The sequence below is a fragment of the Otolemur garnettii genome, unplaced genomic scaffold, assembly GCF_000181295.1.
Source record: "Otolemur garnettii isolate 467f Iridium unplaced genomic scaffold, OtoGar3 scaffold00019, whole genome shotgun sequence".
NCBI lineage: Eukaryota > Metazoa > Chordata > Mammalia > Primates > Galagidae > Otolemur > Otolemur garnettii.
Window position 1 is genome coordinate 18,497,689 of NW_003852414.1, and position 22,123 is coordinate 18,519,811.

The 22,123-nt window shown below is 47.2% G+C and overlaps 1 protein-coding gene across 3 annotated transcripts in view; it reads left to right on the forward strand.

The window, feature by feature from the left end:
- The window catches only part of FRMD4A (FERM domain containing 4A), a 300,319-nt gene that overhangs the window by 174,358 nt on the left and 103,838 nt on the right, over window positions 1-22,123 (forward strand). For all 3 annotated transcript variants that reach the window (XM_023511417.1, XM_023511418.1, XM_012803361.2), the window contains exon 5: window positions 9,178-9,262. In XM_023511417.1, the coding sequence (XP_023367185.1) occupies window positions 9,178-9,262 (85 nt within the window). The remainder of the gene's footprint in view (window positions 1-9,177; window positions 9,263-22,123) is intronic.

Consider the following 22,123-nt stretch of genomic DNA (forward strand, 5'->3'; position numbering starts at 1 on the left):
AAAAAAAAAAAAAAATTGCATGTTTTATCCCAAAGAAGAAACCAAGGATCAGCGTATATCCTGGCAAGGGATGATGTGTCCTAATAATGTATCAGAAATATTGGGCATTTTTCTGCTCATTCATCTATTCCAAAACATTTTGTTGTATGATTGCAAAGGAAACTATTTTTGGGATAGAGTGCTTGAAATAATTAACACTTGCAACAGTCTCATTGTGAAGAAGACAGGTCTTAGCACATCTGTTTGCAAAAGGTGGTGGGAAGCCATAGCCGGGGCAAGTCAGGGGTTCAAGGTCAAAGAACAAAAGAGTAGCAGAGTTAGAGTCTGAGCCCCCAGATCCAGTAGCACCCTGAGTTCTCAGGCTCTGCAGCCTGGAGGTTCTTTCTGTCTAGAGCAGTGTTTTTCAGCCTTTTTTTATCTCATGGTGCACTTGAACCTGTAGTTAAACTTCCACAGCACACTTCAATTATGTTGATCAAAAAAAAAGAGTTACAAAAAGAATATACTCACTGTGCTTTGAAATTCTTCTGAAAATAATTTAATGAATGATGTTTAAAATCCTTTGTGGCACACCTAAGATGCTCTCACGGCACACCGGTTGAAAATCACTGGTTTGGAATCTTGGTTAGAAAACAGTTGCAGAGGCACTAAGATTCTGATGCCTTGGTCTTCCCGCCAGCAGGAACGCTGGCAGATGATACATATTTTAAAGCACAACCTCAAAAGGCACCCGAAGAGCCTAAAACAGGAGTCAAAGTGTCCACTTGACAGGCGGGAGTGTTTCCCTCAGCTGGTGGAGTGGCTTTAGACTCGCATTTAACGCGTTTTTGATTTGTTTAACAGCTGCGAACAGATCTGAGCCCCTCTTAGCCCTTTCCATTACTGACGGGAATGATTTCCGAGCCGTAGTCTCTCCAGGGCTGCTGTCTACAGTTTCTCCAATGAATGGAGAAAAGTAACCATCGAAAGCAAAGAACAACTCCCAGGGAGGGGCAGGTGGTTGCTCTGAAGCAGCTCATTAGCCTGTAATCGCAGTGGATGAGTCCACTTACCTCGGAGCAGGCTCCCCCCTTCTCCCTGGAGGGTCTCACCCACATTAACCAAAAAGAGGAAATGCCGGGCGTGGTTGCCTATTAGGTGGTTTTGTTTGTAAGTGTCTGTTGTGAGTAATTTGTGGGTTTGGGGAACCGGGCGTTCGTAGGAAAGCTTGGGGCACCTTGAGACCGATGTGGAAGTGTTTCTCCCCCAGGATGGGCAGATCCTTCTGCATCACTCCGAGCTGACTTCTCAGCCCGAAACTAGACGAAGTGGAGCGCTGTAAAGGTGTAACAGAGCGGGGCCGCTGTAGACACAGATGCCACATTCACTTCTGCTCCATAGCCCAGAAGGACACTTCTGCCACCGCGGCCTGGGTTTCTAATTGACCAAAGTAGAAACTTCACAGAACACTCATTAGAAAAAAATCTCCAAAGCCGCCTTTAGAGTCAGCTAAAGCTAAATAGCTCTGGGCTATTTTTTTAATATGCTCTTCACAACAGAACAGTGTGTGAATGCTGATCTTTCTGGAGGGGATCAGGTTCCTGTTTCCAGCTGCCTCCTGGAGGCCCCACCTGAGTATTTCACTCTTATCACGTCCAGAGCCGAATTCATTATCTGCCCTCTCTTCCCCAGACCTTCTAGGGCACCTTCAACTCTGTAATATCCTTACCTACTGTCGCCGAGGCTATAAATCTTGACGTCTTTCCTTCTTTTTTCTTCCTTGAATTTTTGGTGCCCTGATTCTCTGCTGCTACTTCCAGACTCTCCCTCCATTTCCTCCAGCTTTCAAGAGCCTGCCAGCCCTGCCTGTCATGTTTCTTTGCCCACTCAGTGCCAACCCAGTTGTCCTCCGTCTCACCACTCCCCGACTCTGTCCGTCACCTCCCTTTGCTGCTCTGTCTCCCACAGACACCCCCAAACCTTCCAGGTGGGTTAGTTCAGCCATACCTTTTCTTTTTCTTGCCCTGAACTGCTAAGTGTGGTCAGAAAACATAAAAAAGAATTCATACCTACGGCTGCATGTCGGGGTGTCATTGATGGTGGCTGTCTCACGTGTGTAGACCCTCAGTATTTCCGGCCAGTTCCGGCAGGTGGGCCTGCTCAGGGCTTCTGTGTCCCCCCCACCCCCCGGGCTTTACCTCTTGCTACACACTCCACACTGGACACTCCAGCCTTCTGCTCCCCAAGAAGCTGGTATTGTTTATGATTTTGCAGAGAAAACTCAAGCCAGCACCAGTGAGCTCCATCACCTCTCTGCTTCCTTAGCCACACACTGGGTCCCATCTCTGTGGCCCCCACATACCTACTGCACACACAAGCACCCAAGAGGTCCCATCATCCAGTGCCCATGTGGCATCTGATTCCAGCCCCTTCCACTGCCCCACAGGGCGTGTTCCCTCTCTTGTTCTCTGTCACAAGCTTCTTCCCCAGGGACTCCTCCCTTTGTGGGCACATCTCTCCTACCCTTCCTATGATGTGCAGCCACCCGTGCTGCCCTCGGGCTCCCTTTCTGCTCTGCTCACAGCAAAGGTGGACAACAGGACTGTGAGAGCAGTCACCCTGCCCCCTGCCCCACGTGTCTCTGGTCCCTCAGTTTGTGGCCGTGTGTTTCTGGTGCCATCATAGGCCACTGGCCTCCAACTTCACATGGCCCTGGCCTCCGCAGTACATGTCCCCTCCCTGGCTCTGGGGCCCTGCACTTCCCTGACCTCCCTGCTCTCTGGTCCCTCTGTCCCTGGCCTTGCGGTAGGCTCCCAGATCTGCTCGGTGTGTGCGAGGTCTCACCCTGCTCATCATCTCCCCCCCTTGCCCTCCCAAGGTGGAATTTCACCCTGAACATGCTTCTGGGACTGTGCTTCTTGGAGCCTCTCGGCCCTCTGCCCCCCCACCCCCGACTGCTCTCCCCACATCCAGGTCGTCCCTGCTAACAGACGCACACACCTGGATGCAGCCGGGATGTCGGCATCACTGCTCTGCCCCCAGATGTGCTACTTTCTCCGTGGCACCTCCTAAATTCTGCAGTGGGTACCACTGCCCACCGAGCCAGAAGCTGGACGGTGATACTTAACCCCATCTTGTCCCCTCTGCCACTGCTCCTGGTGATGTCTGCATCCCTTCCTCCCTGTGCTCCCCGTCAGCTGCCCTCGGGGCCTTCGTCAACCGCTCCTGGACCTGAAACCTCCTTGTTCATCTCCGCTTCTGGTCTGATGCCTTTCTGTCTCCCCTAAACATGGGCACTGTGCATCTTTTCAGAATTCTCATTTGATCGGTGCTGATATTTTTTTCTATGGCCATCGGGGGCGGGGGGGGAAAGGATATTGTTAACACATCCTGTACCATGTGACTTCCCCTTACTTGTCTGGCCCCGTCTCTCCCCACCCCCCTTGCCTCTCCCGTACTCGAGCTTTATATACAGGTAGGAGTCAGTCTGTGACCAGGATTATTTTCACCTACAAACCACTTTCTAGGGCTATCAGCCAAGTTCCCCAAATTGGAGAACAGTGACCAGGCAAGCTTATGAAGTAGGTCAGGAAAAAATATATAAGGAAAATACACCTGCACACCCAAGGAAGTCTGTGTGCCCTGAGTGTGTGTGTGTGCGTGTGTGTGTGTGTGTTCAAAGGCCCATAATGACGCTTACTTGTCCAAGCTGTTCCTTTAATTGTTCATTCTTCAGCCAAGTGTCCCTGTGGCTCTGACCATCTATACCATTTGGAGGAGAATAAATAGAGATTAGATCTGTCTGAGTTTCACAAACAATAAACTGAAGTGAGCCAAAGAAAAATAAGGAATAGAGGCGGTGCCAGGAAGCTTTATCTCAGGGGGGGATTTTACAGCGGGGCCCACGGGCCGGGTTCTGCATGTCTTCCCTGGCTGATTGAGACAGCAGCTGCTATGGCCTGTCACTCACAGTCACAATGATGGCACAGACCTAAAATGAGATGCTGCTATCCACAACATGCTGGATTTCAGCAAAGGTGTCCCAGTTAATATCCTAGAGCCTTCGCAGTTCTAAACATCAGATATTTGGTTGCAGAAACTCAGTTTATTGTTCTCATCATTATATTATAGCTCTTTTTTTTTTTTGCTACCAAAAGTCAGCATTTCGGATGTGACATTTGTGTTCATTATGAAATGAAATCACTGGTCCATTAAATTAACATTTGCTGTAAATATTCAGCGCTTCCCAAGAGCAAAGGAGGTGGCTGTAAGCCGGGAGAGGAGGAGCCTGGGCAATGGCGCAGGAGACCCGGCTGGTGTTATCTGGCGAGGCCCTCGCCATCTGACTCGACAGGACCAGATCTGTGGCAGGAGGAGGGGCCTGGAGGCATCAGAGCCTCTTGAATGTTTAACAGGCTCGATCATGTATGCAGGGATGGGGCTCATGCCTGTAACCCCTGCACATCTCTGCACTTTAGGAGGCCAAAGCAGGAGGATCATTGAACTCAGGAGTTCAAGATCAGCCTGAGCAAGAATGAGACCCCTGTCTCTACCAAAAATAGAAAAATTAGCTGTGCATTATGGCAGGCACCTGTACTCCCAGCTACTTGGGAGGCTAAGGCAGGAAGATCGCTTGAGCCCTGGAGTTTGAGGTCACCGTGAACTGTGATGATGCTACTGTACTCTAGCCCAGGTGGCAAAGGAGAGCTTGTCTTAGTACAAAAAGTAAAAAACCAAAATAAAACCCCATGTGAAAAGGGAGCTCATACTTCCCCCTACCACAGACCATCTGATAAAACACCCTCAGGTCTGGGTCACCCTCCCTGGCTTAGATGTGATGCTGCTCCGGCCCAGAGAGGTGAGGGGCCCTCTTAGCTGGGCTTGGTCTGGAAGGTTTTATTTTCAAGTCAAAAAGAAGCCCTAAGGTTCGGTCCTGCTAAGCAAGCCAAAAAACCTGCTTTAAAATGTAGGTTTTCCTGTTATTCAGCTTTGGGGCAGTGGGGGCGGGGGGGGGGTAACAGATCAGGAAAGGACTGCTGTGGAAAAGATGGTTTGTTACTCACAGTTCCCGAGAGAAGGGGACAGGCCACGCCACCCCGCCCCATGCCACACCATGCCACACAGGACCACACAGGAGGAGCAAAGGGAATGACGGGAAATGGAGGCAAGAGCTTTAACTGTGATTTCTGTGAACGGCAGAACAGGGTAAACAGGCTTAGGATAGGCTAGTTTGACTGATTTCAGGGGCCCCTGGGGCATAGAGCTGTCCCTAGTTGTCTAGTGCATGTCCCTGGGGTTATTAGGGCAGGGGAATAGTGGCCTTGGGGGGTGTGAAAGCCCCAAGGTGGGCTGCATATGAAAGTCAGGTTCACTGGAAATTGACCAAGCCTGGCCAGAGCAAGGATGCTAAGACCCCCGACATCAAAGCATTACAAACACGTGGTTAATACAGAGCCAGAATTGTCCAGGCAGACCCCCTGAATCCCAGAGCGTTCATTTCCCTGGGTTTACCCCAGACCTGGAATGTTCTTTGTGAACTGAGGAAACCCTACCAACCCCAGCTGGTCGTTAAGGAAATGCAACATTGCCACCTACTGCCAGAGAGGAGAACTGGGGAGGCGCGCATGAAAATCAGAACTGAATTTTTTAAAAAGAGGAAAAAAAAAAATCTTGAGTTTGAATCTAGCCATCCTCACTCCTCCCCATCTCCCCAGAGAGCTCTTCTCCCCGGGTCCCTCAGTGTGAGCTGAGCCTCGCTCTGTCGGGATGGAGATGGCTGAGGTCTGTTTCTCTCTAGGCGCTTACAACTCAGCAGCTCCCTAGTGCAGATGGAAATTCAGGATGAGCTTAATATGTGAGTGTAACACAACCATAATATGACAGGCCTGGAACACACAGGGTTTTCCAGGCCGTTGTCTTGGTGAGAAAAATCAACAGGACCCTGCTTTCCCGTCCTGTCAAAAGGAGATGATTTTTTTTTCTTCTACTTTCAAAATATGCTTGTTATTTCCTGCCCCTCCTCTGCCTCTTTTGGGGCCCGATGATACAGCCTGGTGGAAATGAATGCTGTCACCAAAGCTGTATAATTTGCTGCTTCATTTCACTTTTTCCATTATTAGAGGATTGGAAAGAAAAGAGAAGTGTGCTGTTCTCTTAATACACTATTCAGGAGGAAATTGGGATGGGGATAGGGGAGAGACAGAATGTCTTCACTCCTCTCACCTCAAGGGCTAGAGCAAATGAAAAAAGAGGTGTGGTGTTGCTTTTAAAATGAAGTCATTTCAGACCCTACAGATTTATATTCAAAAGTATCATTAGAGTTCTGAGGTTGCTGCACCTCATAAGGCCTCTGCTGTTTTCCTGGTGTTGAGATCACCCTCTCCCCCTCTTCCCATCTGTTTTTTCTTCCTTCCTTCTACTTGTTTTGTTATTCTGATTACCTTTGCCCAAGGCCCTTTGTAAAGGATATAGATTCGTTTTTAAAAATTAAATCAAAGAATTGATTTTGCTTTGAGATGTGAGACTTACTTCTGCCCGTCAGCTCCCCCTTATTAAAAACCTGAAAGCTGTACAACTTGACAGGGTCTCCGAGACTGTGGTGGAGACTGTATGGAGGTCCCCGTAACCTAAGACGCCCCAAAGGCAGGAGGCACGTGCCTTGGGGGTACAGAGGATGTGGAGGGGGACACGCCAGTTCATCTATACCCAGGCTCGGCCAGTGTGAAGACCATCTTGTAATCCCTGAAGAGTCATAGACCATGACATGGTGGTCCTTGCTCTAATAATATCTGTGGACTGAGAAAGCCTCCCGATGTCTGAAGTTACTCCAGTCATTCACAAGTTTAAATGAATGGATATTGTTTTCAACACAGCAGCCTCTGCACACTTCTGAAAAATGATAGAAGATGTCATTTATTTAGTGTGGGGACAAAAGGTAGCAAACCAGTAGACAGGCCATGGACTTGACCTAGCCTACCACATGTTTTGTTTGTTTTATGCAATGTTGATGTGTTGTTTTACTGTCTTATTATTTTATTTTTTTATTAAATCATAGCTGTGCACGTTAATACTGTCATGGGGTACAGTGTCCTATTTTTATATACAATTTGAAATATTTTCATCAAACTGATTAACATAGTCTTCGTGTCATTTTCTTAGTTATTGTGTTAAGACATTTATATTCTACATTTAGAAAAATTCACATGTACCCTTATAAGATGAACCATAGATGTGATCTGCCTTATTATTTTCATTTGAATTCACTTCCAATATTTAAAAACCAATGGACTTTTTTTTTTTTTTGGAGACAGAGCCTCACTTTGTTACCCATGGCAAAGTGCCAGGGCATCACAGCTCACGGCAACCTCAAACTCTTGGGCTCCAGTGATTCTCTTGCCTCAGCCTCCTGAGTAGCTGGGATTGCAGGCACCCACCATAATGCCCAGCTAGTTTTAGAGACGGGGTCTCGCTCTTGCTCATGCTGGTCTTGAACTGCTGAGCTCAGGCAATCCACCTGCCTCATCCTCCCAGAGTGTTAGGAGTACGGCATGACCAGTAGGCTTCTTGGGTGGTGAGCCACTAACCCAGACTCACCCTCTTCTTTTACAGTCACAGAAACAGAAACCCAGGCAATATTATGTGACCTGCCCTAAGTCACACAGAGCTGGTGCTAGATCACTGGTCTTGGCCTCTCTCCCCAGGGGTCTTGCTATCTGGCTGTGACGCTGTCCTGGAAGGCCAGCTATAGGGTTGTTCCTTCTCATTTCCCCTTCTGCCGCCTCTTGCTATAACCAGTTTCCTTCCAAGCATCTGGTACCCTCCAAGTCCAGCCTCAGGGTTGCCACCACTACTCAGAACCTCCAAGAAGCTGCATCTCAACCTCCCCCCAGGCAGCATCACTCCCTGAGTGCGGCTTGTCCTTAGACAGTACAAGTGTATTATCTCATTAAAGAATTTAATAAACTCGGAAGTCAATGTGTAAAGGCGTGTTTCGTGTAAATTTAAATAACGTCAGCATGTTTCACCCTGAAAAAATCCATACGCTCCCATCTGGACAGAAATCCGATTCTCATTTGTCTTCATGTGGGTTAATATCACAGCGTTAAGAACACTGATCCCAGCTCTCTGGACGCACAGAAATCAAGTCACACTTCACCACCTTCAGGAAGACACATCGTAACCATTTCGGAAAGAAATGTGATTTAAGCAAAAGAAATTATCTTTTTAAAAAAATCCAACTCAATGACTATTCGGGAAAAAACAAAGCAATGAAAACAACACTCTGAAAAATTGGAAAGCAAGGTAGAAAAAAGAAAGTAGACAGTTTTTGGTTTGGGGGTTTTGGTTTTGGTTTTTGAGACACAATCTCACTCTGTTGCCCTGGGTAGAGTGCTGTGGCATCATCATAGCTCACAGCGACCTCAGTCTCTTGGGCTCAAGTGATCCTCTTGCCTCAGCCTCTTGAGTAGCTGGGACTACAGGCACCTGCCACAATACTCAGCTAGTCAGCTAGTTTTTCTATTTTTAGTTGAGATGGGGTCTCGCGCTTGCTCAGGCTGGTCTTGAACTCCTGAGCTCAGGGATCCACCTGCCTCAGCCTCCCAGAGTGCTAGGATTACCGGTGTGAGCCACCGCACCAGGCCTAGATCAGTCAGCTTTAGAGTCTGTGCTTATAGGTTGGTGGCAAGCTGATTCATTGAGGCCCATCAGGCAAGACAATCCTTTTTTTTTTTTTTTTGAGACAGAGCCTCAAGCTGTCGCCCTGGGTAGGGTGCCATGGCATCACAGCTCACAGCAATCTCCAACTCCTGGGCTCAAGCGATTCTCCTGCCTCCTCCTCCCAAGTAGCTGGGACTACAGGCACCTGCCACAACGCCTGACTACTTTTTGGTTGCAGCCATCATTGTTGTTTGGCAGCCCAGGCTGGATTTGAACCTGCCAGCTCAGGTGTATGTGGCTAGCACCTTAGCCGCTTGAGCCACAGGCGCCAAGCCAGGCAAGACAATTCTAATCCACTCTCCAAGTCCTTTTAAAAAACGCCGTTTGCCTTCAAAAAGGGGATCATAGAAAAGCGATCGGGAACGCCTTTTGCTTTTGTTCGTTTATGATTGAGCGTTCCAGTTTGCATTGCAAGCTGTGAGCACAGGAGATCAGCTGCTTTGCTCTTTCTGGGGTTCACGCGCAGCTTGTGTCTTTCAGGTTCTACATAGAAAGCATTTCCTACTTGAAGGACAACGCCACCATCGAGCTCTTCTTCCTGAACGCCAAGTCCTGCATCTATAAGGTAGGAACTTTCTCTTCCTCTTCAGTTTCTCGCTGAAATCTGAACATACTATTTAAAGCTGGAGATCCCAAGCTGTCGCCCCATAGGTGATTTTACTGATTCGGAGAAGTTGTTTAAAATTATTTACTAGGAGTAAGTAGAACTTCACGAAGCCAAAGGGTATCCATTCAATAGGATGGAATAATGTGATTCCTTCCCATCCAGCTCTGCGTTTCCAGCTCCGTCGTGGTGGTTCCTTAGCCTGATTTTAGAGGTTGCCTGATTTTAAAGGTCTCTTTCTCAGCTGAGACGAAGCAAAAAGCCTAGACAGGTCTGACAAACGCACTAGTCAACCTAGACAGGTCTGGCAAATGTGAATGAACTTCTTATGACCAAATGGATTCAGAGTTGATTGTTTTTTAGATGTTCCAGCAGTATCTTTCAAAGGGATGCTTACAGCACTTAGGTGAGATGATTCTTTTTTAAAAATTATAAAATACATATGTATTTATTACCATAGCCATTTTTTTTATTGTTTAGGATCCATTGAGGGTACGAAGAATTAGGTTACACTGATTGCATTTGTTAGGTAAATCCCTTCTTATAATTGTGTCCTGCCCCCAGGAGGTGTGCCACACACCGTGACCCTCCATTCCACCCCCCACCTGTTCATTCTCCTGCTCCCCCACCATATATTAGATCATCTACTGGCTTCATATTAGAATTGAGTACATTGGAGTCTTGCTTTTCCGTTCTTGTGATGCTTTACTAAGAAGAATGTATTCCACCTCCATCCGGGTTAATACAAAGGATGTAAAGTCTCCATATCACGGCTTGTTAATCCATTCCTGGATTGGTGGGCATTTAGCTTGTTTCCACATTTTGGTGATTGTTAATTGAGCTGCGATAAACAGTGTAGTGCAAATGTCCTTGCGATAAAATGATTTATTTTTTCTTCTGGGTAGATGCCCGGTAATGGGATTATAGGATCAAATGGGAGGTCTGATTTGAGTTCTTTGAGGATTCTCCATACTTCCTTCTGAAAAGGTTATATTTGCAGTCCCACCAGCCGTGTTTCTCTTCAGACCATATAAATCTCCCGCCTTTTACCATAGCCATTTGTAAGTGTGTAGTTCAGTAGTATCAAGTACATTCATGGGACCGTCGCCACCGTCCATCCACAGAAATCTTTCCATCTCTCTCACCGGAGCTCCATACCCATTAAACATCTCCCCATTTCTTCCCTCCCAAAGCCCTGGCAACCAGCATGCTGTTTGCTGTCTTTATGAGTTTGACTCCGCCAAGACTTCATAGAGCGGAATCTCACGGATTTGTCCTTTTGTGGCTTGGCTTGTTCCACTTAGCATGATATGCTCAGGTTCCAGCCACGTGGCACCAAGTGTCAGAATTTCATCCTTCTTTAAGCTTGACTAATAGTTCATCAGAGGCCTGCGCTACTTTTCCCCTACCCATTCATCTGTTGATGGACCCCTCAGTTACTCCTTTTGGCTTTCATGACTAACACAGCTGTGAACCTGGGTATCCAAATGGCTTCTCGAGACCTTGCTTTCCATTCTTCTGGGTACATACCCAGCTGTGAGATTGCTGGATCAGAGGGCAGTTCGATTTTTCATGTTTTGAAGAACTGTCTTACTGTTTTCCTCAGCGGCTGCCCCGTTTTACATTCCCGCCCACAGAGCACAAGGATTCCAGTATCCCTACATCATCCCCAACACTTACTACTCAATTTTTTCTTTTTTAGTACTAGTCATCCTAATGGATGTGGAGTAGCAGCTCATTGTGGTTTTGATTTGCGTTTTCCCAATGACTAGTGATGTCAGGGACCTTGCCATATGATTATTGGTCTAGTCAAGACACAATTCTTAATTGAGTGAGACAGTCCCTTGCCCTGTATCCAGTCAGCCCCCACACTTGCAGGTTTGCATAATGGGGCAACCCAAAATGCCCACATACCCTTCCAGCACACCCTCCCTCCCTGGGGAGAGGGGCTTGGAGAGCACCACCCAAGTTAAGAACCACGACATATTTAAAGGAAACACCTGCTCTTCCGGCTGCCCCAGTGTGCACGTTATGAGTGCAGCCTTTAGTCCTAACAAAAGAATAGCTAACACCACGGAGCTCGTGCAAGGCGTAGGCTTGCTGCCTGCCGAGTGTTTTATGTCCATTTTCCAGCTGGTTCTTCACAACTTTTGAGATAAGTGCTACTTTTTACTCCTGTTTCCCAGCAAGGAAGATGAGGCAACGGGGTGTTCACTCAGTGAGTAGCCGGGGCTATACCGTCCCCTGGGGGGCAGACTCTCTCTGTGCACCTGTTGGTAAAGTGGTTGATGGATATGTTCACAGGAGTCCGAGGCGATCTCACTGCCTGTATTTGCACTTATAACTAAACTCAGGCTTGGGGGATTGTAACCAGTAAAGCTTGAAACACACATACAAGAGTTGAAAGGGTACCCTCAGCTTTTCACTTCTGGAAAAGACACAGTTGCCCAGAATTATTATCCAAGTGCACATGTTCAGAATAATGGAGGGCCTGGTAATGATCAAATTTAATTCTGTGAGAAGACCTCACTGGGTGGCATTTGCTGAGCCAGGACTTCACCTTGGCTCAAACCCCCATCTCTCCAATGACAGTATTTTGAAGCTTTGGAGCAAAAAGACACAAAATGCAGTTCCAGGTACTTGCAAATTCCTTCCTCTCTCTAAGCTCTCAGTTTCTCATTCTAAAGTGGAAATATAATACACGTACCTACCAACCGTAGGCACCCCACAGATTGTAAGACTGGTTTTTTGAACGAATGGGGAGAGGCCTTTGAAAAGGTTCAGAAATAAGAAGTGAGCACTGTCCACCAGGTGGCAGTCTTGGGCAGTGAAGTAAGTGGAAGGAAAGTCCCTGAACCCACGATCTCACTCTTGGTGCTCCAAAGTGTACCTGTGTAGACACCCTGTGAAGGTAGAAGTGTTTAGTTCTGTCTTGTCTCAAATGTGAGCTTAAAAAGATAGGATTTCTGAACATCATGCATACTGTAAGGGCTCTGGTATTCAGGGAAAGTGAAAAAGGAGAATAAATCTCAGAACACGTTACAGATTCCCCAAGTGGAGGTGCCGACAGCATCAACTGGCCTGCTCAAGGTCATCCCAGAACCCAACTCTCTTACTAAAATCTTTCACTGAGCTTGGACACACAAATGACCACAAATAACAAGAAATAGCTTCTCTAAAGTTTGCAAAAGAGACCAGATAGCATCATGTGGCCACCTGTCTCCCTCTCCTAATCAAGACTAATCTTTTCATTTGCCTAAACAGACACAGTTTATTTTAAAAAATTTATATGCGGTATCTTGTTTGAGCCTCAGAGACTCTGGGTGAGGGAAAGCAAGACCTCTGGGTTTCCAGCAGAGGAAGATGGTGTTGGGAGAGTTTAAGCGATTGACTCTAAGACAAAGGACCAGGCATATATGGGACAGGCCATGTAACCTGTGTGAATATGTAAAAATAATGAGAGGCATGGAGCTGAGTTTTTGGAAGTTTAGCGTTTGCTGTCAGACAGACTCGGGTCCCCTTCCCAACTCTGCCACTCAGCAAAGGCAGTGAATGTGGACGCCTCTGCAGTGTCCCCAAACTTCATTTTCCTCTTTGATTGGGTAAGGATATTATAATACCTTGCCTGAGGGATCTGACACCCTTCCCAACCTTCTTGGGAAGATGCAGCGAGATAAAGCCTGCGAAGTACTTTGTGCCGTGCCAAGTACGTTGTTAGCTAGTTGGATTCAGACCTCAGTTGTCTCTCTTGGCTATGATTTTCCTGATACCAGGCACGCTGCCCCCTGGCTCTTTTGAAGCTTTGGAGAGCCTAGAGGGCGGGGACCGACCTGGACGACCTGTCCTGATACTGATCCCCGGAGGCTTGGGTTTAGCCAGCATGGGTTTAATATCAGGCCCCTCCCTGCTGCTTTGGGAGTGATTTTTACCGTGTATCAGAATCTGAGTCATACAGGCAAATTTAGCCCTTTTTCTTCCTCCAAGTCCAATTTCATTCCTTTTTTTTTTTTTTTTCTAAGACTGAGTATCACTCTATCACCCTAGCTAGAGTGCCATGGCATCATAATAGCTCAGAGCAACCTCCAACTCCTGGACTCAAGTGATCCTCTTGCCTCAGCCTCCCGAGCAGCTGGGGGACTACAGGCACCCACCACCAGGCCTGGCTAATTTTTCTATTTTTAGTGGAGACAGGGTCTTGCTCTTGCTCAGGCTGATCTTGAACTCCTGAGCTCAAGCAACCTACCTGCCGCAGCCTCTAAGAGTGATGGGATTACAGGTGTGAGCCACCAGGAGTGGCCTCATTCCCTTTTTAAAGTATTAATATTCACTTAAATCAAAGCATTATATGATGTAGTTTTAAAGTCAAATGGTTTTATGAGGCTTATTAGGAAAAAGAGGCCCCCCTCCACGCCCTGCTACTTTCAACAATTTTAGCTGTTTCTTCTAAGTTTTTGCCTCTCTGTATCTAAATAATTGGCACAAGACTTTTTTTTTTTTTTTTGCAGTTTTTGGCCGGGGCTGGGTTTGAACCTGCCACCTCCAGCATACGGGGCCAGCGCCCTACTCCTTTGAGCCCCAGGCACCGCCCCAGGCACAAGATGTTATTCCTCCCTTCATTCTAGATTCACTGACTTCCTCTTCAGACGGAAGAGGATCAGAGTGTCCCATACAACCCCCGACACTTTCTCCTTTTCCCATTTTCTCAGAATGACAGTGAGCAGAATTCTGGATTAAAGCTGTAGTCATCTGCATGATAGTATCATGACTAATCTAAGTGGTGTGGTTGTGGTTCCTTTTCAGACAACCAGTGGTTTTACCCAACAGGAACAGCGGCCTTGATTTGACTTGTTTTGTTTCTGTGCAGTCTCTACCTGTTTCCTAATAGCTCCTATAGTTTCCCAAATGCCTACCAGTATTCATTTCCAGACACATTAGGTAATTCTTCAGTCCCTCTCTTCGGACCCCTTGTGGTTAGTCCTTGCTACTTCTGTTTTCCAGGACCCTCCTCTTAGAACCCCATCCTCATGCCCCAGTCTGGAGCCCAGGCAGAGCCAGGGCTTCCACACTGGGGTCTTTGCCTCACCCCAGCACTGCACGGGGTCCTCTGTTTCTGATCTGGAGTCTTCCTGTTTTTATGTTTTACACCATTGTTTCTCTGGAGAACATCCTGCCATAAATCCAGAGAAAGTGCATATGGGAAGTGAAATGTCTGGGTCCTGGCATGTCTGAAAATTTAGAATAATACTCCTTCAGGTCTGAGTAGTAATTCGACTGGATGTAGAAATATAGCAGAAAGATTTTGCACAGATTATCAAAGCTGCTGTCCTATCCCTTGGATATGACACCCCTCACATCCTCCAACAGAGGAATCTTTTGGGGTCTCCTCTTTATTCCTCCTGACCTCAAGTTTCAGGCGTGTATAAATTCACCATTATTTGTATTCGGTGGGCACTTTCACTCCGGAAACACGTCTTCATTTTTAGTCCTTGGGGGGAATATTTTATATATTTCTTTGGTGTCTTCCCCCCCACCCCCCTTGTCTATCCTCTCTTTATGGAACTCCCATGCTGGGCATGGCCACCTGCTTTGATACCTTCTGTCCAGGTATCCGTCTTCCGTCTTTTTATTCTAGTTTCTGGGAGATTTTGTCAGTATCATCTTTATTCTCTCCTCTCAACTTGTTGGACTCTCTGCTTTTTAATTTCCCTCATGTCATCTGATTTTTGTTTTTTTTTTAAATTTTATTCTATTGTAGGAACGTAACGGCCTGTCGTGTAGCTCTGATAAGATTAAAGATACTGATTCTTCTCCGTGTCCTTTCAGTTCTGTTTTTCCAGTTTATTTACTTGGTCTCTCTCTTTCCCGGAGGAGGCTTTTCTCTCCTGCCTGTTGATCCTGGGTCCATCCATTTAAGAGTGAGGCACTTAGGAGCTAATGCAATGTTCTGAGGCTCCGGGCGGGCTCAGCATGGAGTGTGTGTTCCCGTGGCATGATCCAGTCTCAAGCTGGTTCTTTCCACGGGGAACCCCAGATGTCAGGGGCAGGACAGCTTTCCCTGTGGCTCTTCCTTCCCACTTCCTGCCTGGGACACATTCTCCCCTATCTGGCATCTAGGTGGGGGGCATGGCCTCCATTCTGGGTATAGAATTCCATCTGTTCCCTGCACTTCCAGGCCATCTCATCCGAGCTTCCTATCCATCTTCTCCAGAGGGCAAACTTCTCATCACTTGAGTAGCAGAAAGGTGAGGAAAGATGTTTTCTCTGTTTTGTCCTGTTATTTTTCCTATATCAGGAGTACAGTAGCCTTCCTCCCCTCCTCTCTTTCTTCACCAGAAGGCAAAAGCACAACCACAGTGGATCTCTCTCTCTCTCTTCCCTCACATCCCATATTTTCTACAGAAAGAGCAGGGAAATGTAGTCGTTATCTATCCACGTTGCAGAAAATTAAAATGTATTCACGAGAGAGCAGGGCTGAAATGATTTACTTTAAATGAGGCAGGAAAAAAGTATAACATGGGACTCCTCCTTGGCACCCTATGTGGCCCTATAACATTTCTGATGGGTTTGAACTCACTAGGTGACGGGTGGTGTAAAGGAAATTTACAGCCAGTAGATGGATACAACTTGTTTAGAAATGTGTGTCCAGATCTCAGACTCCCCATGGGATATCTGCCTAGGATGTTGTGTGTCCCTGGGAAGAGATTTATGGAAAAGCTGAGCTCTCCCGCCAAGCCTTTTCCATCTGGTCCAATTCCTCTTGGGATGTGGCTTGCTACACCTACCTGAACAGACCCATCAGTCAGCCCTCACAGGAGGCAGTGGACTTGTCCCGGGAGACAGGAGCAATTTGGTTGATGGAGACTCTCATCCCACCTCTTCCCACGCTTCCAGACTGCAGGATTGAATTCTGCCTGCTCTGGGGACACACTGAAAATACCATCAAAAATTACTCACTACAGTAATTTCCCAAAGCGCTGCAAACAACAATGCTAGATCATAGAATGACAGTGTCTGTGTAATGTCTAGGCCAGGCACGGTGGCTAGGATCCATAATCCTAGCACTTTGGGAAGCCAAAATGGGAGGATCCCCTGAGATGAAGGGTTCAAGACCAACCTAGGCCACATAGTGAGACCCAGTTACTATTAAAAAAAAAAAAAAAAACCATTAAAATAGAAAGAGTCTTGGCACCAGTGCTCAGTGGTTAGGACGCCGGCCACATGCACCAGGGCTGGTGGGTTTGAACCCAGCCAGGGCCTGCTAAACACCAGTGACAACAATAATAATAAAACAGCTGGGCATTGCAGTGGGTGCCTGTGGTCCCAGTCACTTGGGACGCTGAGGCAAGAGAATCGCTTAAGCCCAAGAGTTTGAGGTTGCTGTGAGCTGTGACGCCACAGCACTCTACCAAAGGCGACATAGTGAGACTCTGTCTCTGAAAGAAAAAGAGAAAGAACAGGAAAAAAAAGGTTTTCTACCAATACTACATCTTAAAGTTATAAGGGAAATAAAGAAATCCTAGCTTCAGCTTCTAATCTTCACACGCAAACCTTCAGAGAGATAAGGAAATTGGCTTTCACATTGCAAGACCTTCTGTTCCCATTCATTTCCTCAGAGGAGTAATTTGATATGTATTTGATTTAGGTTGGGTGGGGTGAGCAGCTGGTCAGAATGAGAGCTCACTGTTAGGAAGTCTCGTATTTTAACTGTATAACTCTGCTCTGGCCTGAAGGGATTGGCAATCCACTCTCTAATAAAGTATTTGTGTATTTGTCACGTTTAAATTGCATTTGATCTTAATACTTATCTCACCCCGCGATGATAACCAAAGAAACAGGATCCATGGTTGCCACGGAGAAGTTGGCACCAGCATTTTTCGGAGGAGACGTTTAAGATCATTTTCCACGACTTCTCACTGTACTAGGCACAGGGCTGAGGATTGGAAAATTGTTTTTTAGTGATTATTTTCCAATCCCAGGGAGTAAGGATTCGGATATCTCCCAGGAAATTGCCAAGTTTGGTGCCTCCATGTATGCGCTTAGAGGCAATCTTGGCAGAAAAGAAAAAGCTTAAAATCCCTGGGTTTTCTTTTGTTGTTGTAGGTGGTGGTGGTGTGTGTGTGTGTGTGTGTGTATTGGGGGAAGGCTCTTGCCCCCTGAGTTGTTGCTTCAGTCTGAGACTTTCACAGATGATGGAAGGTTCTGTGACCATCCTCCGGCCACATTTGCTGTGTGGGTCTAAATTCTGCCACTGTTATGGATGTTGAATCAACCGTCTTTATTCAAGAGCTTCAAAGTGCTCGGCCAATGAGCAGGTGCTAGCGTGTCATCTGTAGGTGGAAGAAACAAAACCCAGAGTCAAGTCGCACAGGACAGAGGAACCAAGGCAAAGATCAACCTCAGACTCCAGAGTCCTGGTCTTTCTCTGGATCTGATGGCGGCAGGTTCCCTGCATGTCCTTGTGTGACAGAGAGCAGTGGGAGACAAGGACAGAGACGGGCTCTCAGCTCACATGGGGACCCAACATCTTGGCTGCACCCCTAACTTCTAGAATCATGGTTCCTGAGGATCCTGACAGGGGCTGTCCTCAGTGAGCAGCACAGGGAACCCCACTGCCACAGAACGAGGGTCTTGGCCGAGTGTGGGGAGCACGCACCCCTTGGATCGTTAGACAAACGTGAAGTGACTTGACGGCTGAGAAACTGGCAACGGGCTAAGAATGTGCAGTTGCGCAAGATCACAGCAGTCTTGTCCTGCACCTCTGCCCGTTTCCCCGGGGCAACTTCTTATAGTTATGGTGAGTTGTGCAATGAGGCAGCTATTCAGCCAGGGGAAGGGGGAGAGCAAGTTGGGCTAAGTTTGGGCACCGTGACTCACTTTAATGATATACGCTGGATTAGGCAGGGTTCTCCAGAGAAACAGAACCAGTAAGAAGTATATAGATAGATGGGAGGAGACTTATGATGAGGCATCGGTTCCTGCGATTATGGAGGCAGAGAAGGCCCCCGGTCTGCTGTCTGTGGGCTGGAGACCTTGGAAAGTGGGTGGTAAAATTCAAAGGCACCAGTGGTATAGATTCTAACCCAGATCTGAGAACCAGGAGCACAGAGGGCAGGAAAAGATTGATGTCCCAGCTGGAGGAGTCAGGCAGGGAGGGAATTCCTCTTCTGTGCCTTTTTGTCCATCAAAGGATCGGGTGATGCCACTCACACTGGGGAGGGCAGTCTCCTGAGTGCACCTGTTGCAACGCCCACCTCATCCAGAAACACCCTCCTGGATACACCCAGAGACAGTGCTTAATCGGGGCAGCCCATGGCCAGTCAAGGTGACACATAAAACAAACCATCACTTACACGGTGACCAACACACACACATATGTAGACACACACGCACTCTACCCTCTCTTTAAAAAAAAAAAAAAAAACACTCTGACTATTCTTATAAATACTAAGGAATGCTGACCAACAGGGGCAGAACTGTGGGGTTCCACTTAGCTATAGTCCCAGTGTGTGAATATAAGTGACATAAACCTGATTTTGTAGGGTGTTTCCAAATCACCTTTGTCTGTATGCCTCACGGACCCCAGTAAGGCCATGGGGAAAGAAATTGTCATTTTCATTTCTGACAAAGAAAATGAAACTCAAGACAGTCAAGGGATTGTCACTCTCCGCAGCTGCTGGGCTCATGGGCTGGGCTAGACCATGGGACGTTCAGGTGAAAGTAAAAATGATAAGGAAAATAGCAGGATACTACAATCTTGAGTGGATTTTGCCAAGATTGTCCTTATCCAACTCTTCTCAGCCTACCATGTGATTGTTAACTGCATTTTATAAAGTGATCATCTCATTTATCTTATGTGACAGTGGCGATTCCTCTGATTGCGGGACCTTGGGAGAAAGCTTTATATTAAGATCCTTGGTTGAGTGAAGAGGTCCTCCAGCTCTTTGGCGTTTGGGAGAGGCCAATTTGGGAGCATGTTAGGGCCACTTGTCAGGAGTGTTTAGAGACCCTAAGTGGAAGTCCCCGGAGAATATTGTTAACCACAGTGCTGCTGATAAGTGACCCCAGGCCTCTTTCTCCAGCCACTTAATCACCAGCCATAAAACAACACTGGGGGGGGGGGGGCGCCCACCCCTCCTGGGAGCACACAGGCACACACCTGCAGACAGTCACGTTTTTGTCTTTCTGAAACATTTTTCAAAAGATCAAAGAAAGCACTCGTTATTCAATAGTGAGGAAAGCAGATGACCCCCACATACACGCAATGGCCACCATAACCAAAAGATCCTGTGTTCCCTCCACCAGCCTCGACCTCTTACCAGGGAGTCTCGAGGCAAAGTGACCAGTGTCCACCAGACCACCCTAGATTCCAGGCAAGATTCCAGCTGTAGAAATCCTTCCTCCAATGACACCGAGAGGCCTGGGGGCTTCAGCACTGGGCCCTGGACTGAAAAAGCACAGGGGGACGTCACACCACAGGCTCTGCATAAGCCTTCCTGCCCTGCCTCTTCTGGAAGAGTCTTCCCGCCAGCTCCTCCTCCCGTTTTCCCATTGTGTCTTCAGTTAAAGGAAAACCCAAAGCTCCAGGGAAGTGGAGGATTGTTTTGCGTGCACTCTCTCTGGGTCCCCTTTACTTTATTTCTTCTGCTTGAGCAGAAACTGAGAAAAGAAGCCCCCTCTGAATAGCCAGAGAAGTCAGAAGAGGAAAGGGAGAGTTGGTTTTTTAGTGCTCTGTGGGAGCACGTTTCTGACGGAAGCTGCCTGGAAACATCAGTTCCCTGCTCCGGGGAGCAGTCGGCTTTCAGGTCTTGAAGTGTAACAGGAGATGTGTGGAGCGGGCCGAAGTCTGGGGCTCTGCTCCATCACAGCATGGTCTCCACTGGGTGGGCAAAGTACAAATGAACGGAGGAGAGTATTATTAACAAGAGACATCGGGAGTGGGCAAAGACTGCCAGGGTGTGGGAGTCTCCTTAACAATCAGGAATGTGTCTGCCTTCTACCCTCCCGTTCTAGACTGCCCGTTAGATCCTGGCGTCCTCAGAGGCCCCCCACTGAGGTGACCCTTGAACTCACTAAATATTAAGGAGTGGTAGAAATAATAATGCAATTTTCTCTCCATCAGATTCTGCAAGTGTGTGCGACGTCTGGGGCGCACAATTCTTTAATCCTTTTTTTCTCTTATCAGCTGCATTTTGATTCTTGCTGTTTTGTTTTGTTTTTGAGACAGAGTCTTGTTCTGTCACCCGGGCTAGAGTGCCACAGTCTCAGCCTAGCTCACAGCAACCTCAGACTCCTGGGTTCAAGTGATCCTCCTTCCTCAGCCTCCCAAGTATCTGGCACTACAGGTGTCCACCACCACACTCAGCTAATTTTTCTATTAGTTTTTATTTCCTTGCTTGTTTATTTTTATTTCTTTGCTTTTTTTTTTTTTTTTTTTTTTGAGAGAGAGAGTCCCATCCTATGCCCTGAGCAGAGTGTAGTGAGTCATAGCTCACTGCAGCCTCAGACTCAGGCTGTGAGCATCCCACTGCCTCAGCCTCTGGAAGCCTCTGGGATTACAGACACTCACCACTATGCCCGGCTGATTTTTTTTTTTTTTTTTCAATGAGTCTGGGTCTCACTCTTGCTCAGGCAAGTCTTGAACTCCTGAGTTCAAGTGATTCTCCCTCCTCAGACTCCCACAGTGCTAGGATAGAGACCAGGTCTCACTTGGTTTAAGCTGATCTCAAAGGCTTGACCTCAAGCAATCCACCCGGCTCCACCTCCGTGATACTTGCTGTTTTTAATGTCTTCGCTAAAGGATTGTCAAGGTCAGGGAAAGTGAAAACTCTCCGCCGTTAAAGGCATTAGCTCTCACCCTGAGGGAAGAGTCAGAACTTGGAGCCATCAGGGTAGGCATTTAATGGTGCGTTTTAGGGGAGCATTCCTGTGGATAATGGTACATTGCAGTTAATATTTGCCAGGAGTATGTTCTGGTCCTGTGGAATGGGCTGTATAAAAATAAAAGCCCTTCCCTCTTTCCCCTATCCCCACACAGATATAGACATTTTCACTTAGCAGATGAATCAAATGGCCTTCAAGGGGCTCTTTTCTGCTGGCTGGTGTTTAGCTGCAGATCAGATAAGGCTCTCAGCGGATGTTACATATTAGCCCACCATTGACCGCTGGCTGCAACATAGGCGTGAATGTTTGACAGACGAACACACACGCCGGTACACTAACAAGCCTACGCTGCCTCGTTCAGCGGCGATGGAAGCAGAGAGAGAGAGAGAAACTGACCTATTCTGGAAGCCCGGTCAGTGTTTCTGTGAAGTCATTTGTACACTGTTCAATGATTTACATTCTGATGGGACCTGGTAATCTCAGAACTGCAATTCCAAACATTCCTTCACAACCCGGCACTGACAGTCTATATCAATTACAGCAGCTGTAAAGCTCTTTCAGCTGGTTAAACAAAAAGAATTATTGTCCCTAACTCTTCCATATGTTCTCATTAGTTCTTTAGCCCACACGTCGAAAGTGGCTCAGTAGCACATATTATTATCCATCTTTGAAATTCCCAGGCCTCAAAGAGCCCAAATAATACCCCTCCTTCCAAAGATAGAGGTTTGCTTGAATGCATGGTTTTAAATTATTAAGGGGCCAGTTCCTGACTCCCGGCAAACCTTTAGACAATTCGTGAATCACAGTTTGGTGCATTAAGGCAAGTGAATAGAACTCTTTTTCACCTATTTTTGATTATCAATATTGCTCTGAGAACATGTTAGCCGAAACCGAGTCTTAATTGACTTGGGGGAATTGTGCGTCCTATGGGAGGGCCCCACG